The following is an 11,361-nucleotide window of genomic DNA, read 5'->3' on the forward strand; positions in this document are numbered from 1 at the left end:
ATCGAGGTCCAAATCCCAATTTTTGAAAAACCTAGGTTCTACCCAAAACACCCAATTTCCCTCATGAAAATCATTGACTTGAAGTTGAAATCATGTTAAAAGATGTTAAAGAGTGAAGAAAGTGAGTTAGAAATCACTTACCAACGTTTTAGAGAAGAAAGGTTGTTTGAAAAATCGCCTCTTATGTTTTTGGGGTTTTGAAAAGTAAACAATAACTGAAATTCCCGTTTATTTATACTCCTCTCAGACCCCCTGTGCGGACCGCATCAAATGGACCGCGGCCGCACAGGCCTCCCTGAAGACCTGCAATTCAATACCATGTGCGGACCACACAAAGGCGACTGCGGCCGCACAACTTCCACCTCGCCCTGCACAAAGGCGACCGCGGCCGCGTTAGCCCCTCCGCGGTCACACGCGATTTCTCACGGACCGCATTAGAGGGTTCAGAGGCCTGCAACTTCCTGAACCTGCAACATCTGACTTTCTAAGCCTAAAGCATCCCGGAACTTACCCGAAACTCACCCGAGCCCTCGGGGCTCCTAACCAAACATATGTACTAACTCAACAACATCATACAAACTTATCCGTGCGATCAAATCGCTAAAATAACCTCAATAACAATGGATCAAACCTCAAAATCAAGAACATTTTCTCAAACTTCATCAAGTATCCAATTTAGCAATTTAGGTCCGAATCACGTCAAACGACGTCCGTTTTCAACCAAACTTTACAGAAATGAGTTAAACCATATATAAGACCTGTACCGGATGCCGGAACCAAAATAGGGCCCGATACCATTGCTCTCTAATCAGTTTTCATTTCAAACTTCCTTAAACAATTTCTAAAATAATTTCACTTAAAAATTTATTTCTCGGACTTGGGACCTCATTCGATTCCGGGCATACGCCCAAGTCACATATTTTCCTACGGACCCTCCGGGATCGTTAAATCACGGATCCGTGTCCGTTTACTCAAAATATTGACCGAAATCAAATTTATTCATTTTAGCATCAAAACTTAGCATTTTTTTAGCATCAAAACTTAGCATTTTTCATAGCGTTTCATATTTAGGCTTTCCGGCTACGCGCCCGGACTGCACACGCAAATCGAGGTGACTCTAATGAGGTTTTCAAGGTCTCAAACACAGAGAAATCAACTGAAAGCAAGCGATGACCCTTTGGGTCGTCACATCTACAGACAGTATTTAGGTTATTTGTAGACAATGAAATAATAATTAGTAAAAAGAAAATGGAACCATGTAAAAATTATATAAATTTTCTATGAGTAATTTTAGGGGATGGAAAAATTAAATTACAACCCCATATAGCCAAAAAATCTCTAGAAATTCCAGATAAATTAGATAATACTAAAGAACTACAAATTTTTTAGGAATAATAAATTATGCAAGAAATTTTATAAAAGACTTAAGAAAAATAGCAGGACCATTATATGCTAAGACAGGTTCTACAGGACAAAAACATTTCAATACAGAAGACATTAAATTAGTACAAAAGTTAAAGAAAAAATAAAAAATATTCCTGATTTAAATATGCCATTAGAAACAGACTACTTGATTATAGAAAAGACGGTAGTTTTGAAGGATGGTGTAAAAGCGAAACCAAATAAATATAGTGATAAGAATACAAAAAAATATGTGTCTATCAAAGTGATAAATATAGAGAAAAAGGAAAAATGAGTAGTATAGATGCAGGAATATTAGCTGTAATTTACGGATTAAATAGTTTTAAAGTATATATATTGAATAAACAAGAAGTAATAATTAGAACTGATTGCGAAGCTATAGTTAAGTTTCACCAAAAGATAAACGCAAAGAATAGTAGTAGAAGAAGATGGTTAAATTTTATTGATATTATATCAATGTATAATTTGGTTTTTGAACATATTAAAGGAAAAGATAATAATCTAGCAGACCAGTTAAGTAGGTGTTTGGATAGGTTTTTGTTCAGAGTGTTTTCTCTTGGATTTGTATCCTGTATTTCTTCTCTTCTCCAAATATACTATCCATTTTTCGTTAAAAAATTGGTGGAGCTATTTTTAGTCCAAGCGGCATTACCAGCCATTCAAAATGTCCCTCTGGACAAGTAAATGTTGTCCATTCAATGCTTTCTTCATGCATTTTTACTTGCCAATATCCATAAAAGCTAATATGTGATTTATCTATATAATGTTTGTATATATTATGGGTAATCCGTTTATGGCTGTCACTTTGCCGTACATTTTATATACTTACAACACAATAATAGTATTTGTTCAGATATATATAGAAAACAACTATATCTGATATTTTTAATATTATCATATCAGCAGTCATTATTTAAGAAGAAGATTATAATCTTTATAAAAACATCTAAAACACATCGAAACCAAATAAATATAGTGATAAGAATACAGAAAAAATATGTGCCTATCAAAGTGGTAAATATAGAGAAAAAGGAAATATGAGTAGTATAGATGCAGAAATATTAGCTTTAATTTACGGATTAAATAGTTTTAAATTATATATATTGAATAAACAAGAAGTAACAATTAGAACTGATTGCGGAGCTATAATTAAGTTTCACCAAAAGATAAACGCAAAGAATAGTAGTAGAAGAAGATGGTTAAATTTTATTGATACTATATCAATATATAATTTAGTTTTTGAACATAATATATAATTAAAACAGCTTCAATAGAAGCCACAAATCAAGATTTAGAAGACTTCAAAATTCAAATTAAAGAACTTATGAATTTAGGTGTAATAAGGAGATCTACTTCTAAACATAGGTCAGCAACTTTCATGGTTAGTATTTTACCCTTACTTCCTCCTTCCTGTAATCTTATAGGTTCTTCTATAAGCATTCTTTTTCCTGATGGTTTTACATTTTCTATTTCTGTCTCTTGATCTACTCTATATACTCTTCTTCTAGGTACATTTCCAGTGCTATTGATTAATTCTTCTTCTGATTCTGAAGTATCTATTTGAGCTTTATCTTCTATATCTACACTTATTATAGAATATATACTTTCATTATCTGACATATATTCTCCTACATTTATTAAAGTTTCTTGGAAATCTTCTATTAACTGTGAATTTCTTGTCTTATTATTAATCCTTTTTGGGCACATATTTGCTAAGTGTTCTATACTACCACAAGTATGTATGTATGTATGTATCTATATATATATATATATATATATATATGTCACAACCCAAAATCTGACATGTCGTGATAGCGCCTATCGTGGTACAAGGCAAGCCTCAACTCAACATCTCAACATAGTAGAACTTTTAAATAAAGGCGGAAGCAGATAATATTAAATAAAACTTTTTAGAATAGAATATAACTCCAAACGTACTAAACAATCTATCCCCAAAACCCGATGTCACTGGGTGCATGAGCATCTAAATGATAACAACATCCGACTGATAAAATACTATCTGGAAATATAGAACAGTACAACATGAAAGGAAAGGAGAGTCAAGGTCAATGAACGCCATGCAGCTACCTCAATAGTCTCCTGAGTCTGACTCCTCAATCAGCAACCACCGTGACCAGAAGTGTCTAGATCTGTGCACGAGGTACATGGGTTAACATGAGTACACTAACTCAGTAAGTAACAGAAATAAATAAGGAACTGAGAAGTAGTGACGAGCTATGCAAATACAGTTATCTCAATAACTTTCAAATAAGAGTAGTCATACTTTCAATTTAATAGTTTAAGTCACATCAGTACATACTTAATAAACCAGATATCAAGTTTGACTGAGTAGTAAATAATATCTTCCAATAATTTTCAAAACAGTGATATGATATCTGCAATGCAACAATAATGAAGTAAATGTATTTTCTCAGAATAACAGTCACTCTTTCCTCCCATTCACTCCAACCTCACAATCACTCATTCCTCCCAATCGCTCAGCACTCGGCACTTGCACTCACACTCAGTAGGTACCTGCGCTCACTGGGGGTGTGTACAGACTCTAGAGGGGCTCCTTCAGCCCAAGCGCTCTAACAAGCCACCTCGTGGCATAAATCACTCAGGCCCTCGGCCTCACTCAATCATAAATCAGTAACAACATGTTGCGGCGCGCAGCCCGATCCCATCAATATCCTCACAGATCAGGCCCTCGGCCTCACTCAGTTATAAATCACTAAGAACATGCTGCGGCGTACAACCCGATCCCATAAATATCCTCACAGATCAGGCCCTCGGACTCACTGAGTCATCAATCTCTCCAGTCTCTCGGGCTCTCAAAAATCATATAAACAACCCAAACAGAGGTAATGTCATGTATCAACAATGAACAACAAGATACGGAGGCATAATAAGCAAGAAAAGCTATGACTGAGTACAAAAACAACAATTAACAACTAATTCAGTAAGTACACGACCTCGCAGGTCTCAACAATGATCACATAAGGCCTAAACATGATTTCTAAAATAAAGTACAATCAATTTCTATGAAAACAGAGGGAACATGTATTAAACAGTAAGCCAATTAATTCCATAGTCTCGCGGGACAAACCAAGTCACAATCCCTACGGTGCACGCCCACACGCCCGTCACCTAGCATGTGTGTCACCTCTAAAATAGTCATACAACACAATGTCCGGGATTTAATACCCTCAGGATCAGATTTATAACCGTTACTTACCTCAATCCGAGCAAAATCCTACTCCGTATTCCGCAATGCCTTTGCCGCTCAAATCGACCTCCGAATACCTCGAATCTAGCCACAATAATTCGATTTAGTCAATAAAAATATAGGAATTAATTTCACTTGGAATTCTACATTTTCCATTAAAAATCCAAAATTACACCAAAAATTCGCTCGTGGGGCCCACGTCTCGGAATCCGATAAAAATCACGGAATATGAACCCCCATCCAACCACGAGTCCAACCTACAAATTTTACCAAAATCTGATAACAATTCGGCCTCCAAATCATCAAATCTTATTTTTAAACTCTTCCAACTAAATTCACAGATTTAATGCCAAAACTAGTAGTAGATTCGGGTAATCTAACCAAAATTAAGTTAAGAACACCTATCCCATTGTTTTTTCTGAAAATCTCCCGAATATCACCTCTCCCCGATCTCCAATTTGGTAAAAATGGAAAATGCGGAACTTAACATTCTATCCAGAATTTTCGTGTTTACTGTTCACGGATACTGTTCACAGATACTATTCATTAATACTATATACAGATATTGTTCTCGCATGTGCGGTCACTGTTCACACGTGCGAAAAATGCAGAAGCTGCCCAGAAAATTTCAGCAGGTAAATTCAAGTCTGAATTGATCCGTTAACCTTTTGAAATCCACCCGAGGCCGAGGCCCTCGGGACCTCAACAAAATACACCAACAAGTCCTAAAATATCATACGAACTTAGTCGAAACCTCAAATCACATCAAATAATGCTAAAACCATGAATCACACCCCAATTCAAGCCTAATGAAACTAAGACCGTCCAACTTCTATATTCGATGAAAAAAACCTATCAAATCAAGCCCGATTGACTTCAAATTTTGCACACAAGTCATAAATGACATAACGAAGCTATGAAAACTTTCAGAACTGGATTTCGACCCAGATATCAAAAAGTCAACCCTCGGTCAAACTTTCCAAAAATCTTCTATTTTCCAACTTTTGCCAACATGCGCCAAATTATCCTACAGACTTCCAAATTCAAATCCAAACATGCGGCTAAGTCCAAAATCACCATACGAAGCTATTGGAATCAAGCTCAATCCTCTGAAATAAATCACCAGGCCTCTAATGCTCGTACTTAACTTGTTGACAATTCAAACACCGAGCTACATGTGCAACAGTATCCTTCTTCATTCTCCACCACCAATCATGTTGCCGCAAATCCTGATACATCTTCGCGGCGCTCGGATAAATAGAGTATCGGGAGCTATGGGCCTCCTCTAAAATCAACTCTCGGATCCCATCCACATTAGGCACACAAACTCGACCCTGCAATCTCAAAACTCCATCATCATCTAAGGTAAACTGCTTGGCACCTTCGCGCTGCACTGTGTCTCTAAGGACACACAAATGGGGATCATTATACTGCCGATCATGGATACGCTCCAATAAAGAAGAACGAGCGACCGTGCAGGCCAATACACGACTAGGCTCAGAAATATCCAACCTCACAAACTGATTGGCCAAAGCCTGAACGTCCAAAGCAAGCGGTCTCTCACCCACCGGAATATAAGCAAGAGTGCCCATACTGACTGACTTCCTACTCAACGCATCGTCCACCACATTGGCCTTTCCCGGATGATACAAGATAGTAATATCATAATTTTTCAACAACTCTAACCGCCTTCTCTGCCTCAAATTCAAATCTTTTTTGCTTGAACAAATACTGAAGACTCTTGTGATCCATGAACACCTCGCATGCCATGCCATATAGATAATGCCTCCAAATCTTCAATGCGTGAACAATGGTTGCCAACTCCAAATCATGAACCGGATAGTTCTTCTCATGAATCTTCAGCTACCGCGAAGCATAAGCATGACCTTTCCATCCTGCATCAACACTGCACCAAGCCCAACACGAGATGCATCATAATAAACTGTATAAGGCCCTGAACCTGTCGGTAAAACCAACACCGGTGTCGTAGTCAGAGCTGTCTTGAGCTTCTGAAAGCTCGATTCACACTCGTCCGACCATCTGAACTGGGCACCCTTCTGGGTTAACCTGGTCATTGGGGCTGCGATAGATGAGAACCCCTCCACGAACCGACGATAGTAGCCTGCCAATCCCAAGAAACTCCGAATCTCTGTAGCTGATGCTGGTCTAGGCCAGTTCTTGACTGCCTCAATCTTCTTCGGATCAACCTGAATACCCTTTAAGGATACAACATGACCTAGAAATGCAGCTGAACTCAACCAGAACTCACACTTCGAGAACTTAGCATATAACTGACTATCCCTCAAGGTCTAAAGAACCACTCTAAGATGTTGCTCGTGCTCCTCCCGGCTGCGGGAATATATCAAAATATCATCAATGAAGACTATCACGAATGAGTCTAAATAAGACCTGAACACTCGGTTCATCAAATCCATAAAAGCTGTTGGGGCATTGGTCAACCCAAATGACATGACCAGGAACTCATAATGCCTGTACCGAGTGCGGAAAGCTGTCTTAGGGACATCAGATGCCCTAATCCTCAACTGATGGTAGCCAGATCTCAAATCAATCTTTGAAAACACCTTGGCACCCTGAAGCTGATAAAAAAAAATCATCGATCATCAGCAATGGATACTTATTCTTGATTGTAACCTTGTTCAACTGCCAGTAATCAATACACATTCTCATCAATCCATCATTCTTCTTAACAAACAACATCGGCGTACCCCAAGGCAAAATACTGGGTCTAATGAAACCCTTCTCAAGAAAGTCTTGCAACTATTCCTTCAACTCTTTAAACTCTGGAAGGGCCATACGATACAGCAGGAACGAAATGGGCTGAGTGCCCGAAGCTAAATCAATGCAAAAGTTAATATCCCTGTCGGGTGGCATACCCGGCAGGTCGGAAGGGAAACATCAGGAAACTCTCGAACAACGGGCACAAAATCAATAGAAGAGACCTCAGCACTAGAATCACGAACATATGCCAAATCGAACAAACACCCCTTCTCGACCATACGTCGAGCCTTCATATACGAGATAACACTGCGGGTAAAATCACCAGGAGTTCCTCTCCACTCTAAATGGGGAAAATCCCGTAAGGCTAAGGTCTCAATATTGGCATAACCGTCCAAGATAGCGTGGTAAGGTGACAACCAGTCCATCCTCAAATCCATACAAGTCTCAAGACCCCCAATCACCACAATACAAGAACGATGGACTCGATCTACCATAATAGAATTACCCACCGGTGTAGACATATGAATAGAAATACTCAATGAATTACTAAGCATGACCAGATATGGTGCAAAATAAGATGACGCATACGAGTAGGTAGACCCTGGATCAAATAACACTGAAGCATCTCTATCACAAACCAGAATAGTACCTGTAATGACTATATCTGAAGCCTTAGCCTCGGGCATGGCTGGAAGGGCGTAACATCGGGGCTAGGCCCCACCACCCTGAACTACCGTGAGAAATTGGGAGCGCTGACTGAAAGGGCCTAGGAGGGTGGTCTCTACCATACGAATCTCGGTCTCCGGATGAGGTACCACTGAATCGTCCTAAATGACGGGGCTTTTTGTCTGACCCATGATCGCCTCCCTGTGATAGAACCATCTCAACTCTACAGGCCACATTGGCCGCCTCTTGAAAAGTAATCTCACTCCTAGCCTTTCTAGCCATCTGAAAACAAACTGCCTGAATAAGACCGTCAATAAACCTCCTCACCCTCTCTCTCTCTATCTCTCGGTGGGGAGTATGATGAGAGTATGGCAAGCTAAGTCGATGAACCTGGTCTCATACTAGGTAACAATCATGGAACCCTGCTGGAGGCGCTCAAACTACCTCCGATAGGCCTCTATCTGAGTAACGGGGAGAAACTTCTCCAGGAATAACACTGTAAGCAGCTCCCAAGTCAAGGCTGGCTATCCGGCTGGTCTCTCTAAGCAATAATCCCTCCACCAAGTCTTGGAGGATCCAAACAAGTGAAATGTAGCAAAATCGACCACATTTTCTTAACAATGCCCATGTTCCTGAGAACCTCGTGGCAGTTGTCTAGATCAGGTTGGTTGAGTCACAAATGTGTTAATTGAAAAAATATGTTCATCAGGAAATTCTTTTTTTATCTCATTAAACTCGAGGGGAGGGCTTTCTAATCTAGACAAATGGTCAGCTACTTGGTTCTCTGTCCTTTTTTGTCCTTTATCTCAAGGTCAAATTCTTGCAGAAGTAAAATCCATCTTAATAATCTTGGTCGAGCATCTTTCTTAGCTAAGAGGTATTTTAAAGCTGCATGATCAGTAAAAACAGTGACTTTGGTTCCTATCGAATAGGAGCGAAACTTATCAAAAGCAAACACTACTGCTAGTAACTCTTTTTCTGTTGTGGCATAATTCACTTGAGTCTCACTCACTGTCCTACTAGCATAGTAAATAGGACGAAAAATCGTATCCCTTCTTTGGCCTAAAACAGTTCCAACTGCTGTATCACTAGCATCACACATGACCTTAAAAGGTTGGTTCCAATCAGGGGACACAACTACAAGTGCAATTGATAACTTTTCCTTAAGGGTTTCAAATGCTTTCACACAGTTACCTGAAAAATCAAACTTAGTGTCTTTCATCAAGAGGTTAGTCAGCGGTTTTGAAATCTTTGAGAAGTCTTTTATGAATCATCTGTAAAAACCTGCATGACCTAGAAAGCTTCTAATTCCTTTCACAGTTGTGGGAGGGGGTAATCCTGCTATAAGATTAATTTTTGCCTTATCAACTTCTATCTCTTTAGCAGTGATTTTATGTCCTAAAACAATTTCTTCAGTGACCATAAAATGACATTTTTCCCAATTAAGAACTAAATTTGTTTCTTCACATCTTTTAAGAACTAAGGTCAAATGGTTAAGACAATCCTTATATGTTTTGCCAAAGAGTGTAAAATCATCCATAAAAATGTCAAGAAATTTATCAGTCATGTCAGCAAAAATTGCTGACATGCAATGCTGAAATGTAGCAGGGGCATTGTACAAACCAAATGGCATTCTCTTATAGGCATATGTTCCATGAGGGCATGTGAAGGTTGTCTTATCTTGATCTTCTAGTGCAATTGGTATCTGATTATATATTGAATAGCCATAAAGAAAACAGTAAAAACCATATCCGACAATTTTTTCCAACATTTGATCAATAAATAGCAAAGGAAAATGATCTTTTCTAGTGACATCATTGAGACGTCTGTAATCAATACAGACTCTCGATCCTGTAACAGTCCTGGTAGGTATGAGCTCATTATTTTCATTTTTTATAACTGTCATTCCTCCTTTCTTTGGTACTACCTGAATGGGACTTACCCACGGGCTGTCAGAAATGAGGTATATAATACCTGCTACCAACAGCTTTATGATCTCTTTTTTCACTACTTCCTGCATTGCTGGATTCAATCTTCTTTGCGGCTGGACTATTGGCTTGTAGCTATACTCCATGAGAATTCTGTGTGTACAAATAGTCGGACTAATTCCTTTAATATCTTCTATAGTCCACCCAAGGCTCCTTTGTGTGATTTCAATACTTTAATCAAACTATTTTCTTGTTCTGCAGTAAGAGAAGATGAAATAATTACTGGAAATAATTCTTGCTCAAGATAAACATATTTCAAATGAGAAGGGAGAGTTTTGAGTTCAATTTTTGATTGAACTTGTTCGGATTTCATCTCTTCTTCTTCTGAATCTTTGTCCTATATTTCAGCTTCTCTTCTGATGGTGGGATTATCGTCTTGTGTGGTGCCTGATTTGATCAAGCATCTTTTCATTAAATCTGGAATTAATTGATCATCTTTGAATTCATCTGTAAGATAACTAATCATGTCAATTGAAAAACATGAAGATGATATTTCATCTCCTGAATATCTTAGTATCTTTTGCATATCAAATATGACTCTTTCTTCATCAACTCTTAAAATTAATTGTCCTTGATGAACATCTATAATTACTCTTCCTGTAGCAAGAAATGGTCTACCTAAAATTATTGGTTCATTAGGACATTCTTTTTTTTTCAAGTACTATAAAATCTACAGGGAAAACAAACTTATCTACTCTTACGAGTACATTTTCAATTATTCCCTTAGGTTTCTTAGTACTTTGATCTGCAAACAGAAGAGAAACACTTCTGTCTTTTATTTCACCAAGATCTAACTTTTTAAAGATAGAAAATGACATTAAATTTATTGAAGCTCCAGAATCACAAAGTGCTTTTTCAAAATATACTCCTCCCAAAGTGCATGGAATTATAAAACTGCATGTATCACCAAGTTTTTGTGGTAGCTTATTTTGAAGTATAGCACTGCATTTTTCCGTAAGCATTACCACAGAAACTTCTTCTAATTTTCTTTTACTTGACAAAATTTCCTTTAAAAATTTGGCATATGAAGGCATTTGTAACAAAGCATTAGTAAAAGGAATATTGATGTGAATTTGTTTTAAAATCTCCAAAAATTTTGCAAATTGGTTGTCAAACTTTTCTCTTTTCATTTTTTGTGGAAAGGGAATAGTCACAGGGAGAGGAGTCAATTTTTCAATATTTTTTTCTTCTTTTTGTCTTGACTTCATTCTTTTCAGATGGTTCAGAGGGTTTTTTCTATATTCATACCATTGTTTACCTATTGTTCTGACTGGTCTGCATAGGGTTCATCAAGCTCATTACCTAACTGTAAGGTGA

At 37.9% G+C, this 11,361-nt stretch overlaps 1 protein-coding gene across 1 annotated transcript; it reads right to left on the bottom strand.

Moving 5' to 3' along the window:
* Positions 1 to 10,381: 10,381 nt before the first annotated feature.
* Positions 10,382 to 11,174, bottom strand: LOC138885067 (uncharacterized). The gene is made up of 2 exons (XM_070165958.1): positions 10,784 to 11,174; positions 10,382 to 10,662 (listed from the first exon to the last, which is right to left on the bottom strand). The coding sequence occupies exons 1-2, from the start codon at positions 11,172 to 11,174 to the stop codon at positions 10,382 to 10,384; spliced, it is 672 nt and encodes a 223-aa protein (XP_070022059.1).
* Between the last annotated feature and the right edge of the window lie 187 nt (positions 11,175 to 11,361).

Source organism: Nicotiana sylvestris, chromosome 2 (genome assembly GCF_000393655.2).
Source record: "Nicotiana sylvestris chromosome 2, ASM39365v2, whole genome shotgun sequence".
In the NCBI taxonomy this organism is placed as follows: domain Eukaryota; kingdom Viridiplantae; phylum Streptophyta; class Magnoliopsida; order Solanales; family Solanaceae; genus Nicotiana; species Nicotiana sylvestris.

Excerpts from the sequence above, each read along its gene's own strand:
- LOC138885067 (XM_070165958.1), bottom strand. The coding sequence starts at position 11,174 with ATGAAAAGAGAAAAGTTTGACAACCAATTTGCAAAATTTTTGGAGATT. Across the intron at positions 10,663-10,783 it reads TCTTCTGTTTGCAGATCAAA|GTAGACCATTTCTTGCTACA; the intron begins GTACTAAGAAAC and ends CAATAATTTTAG.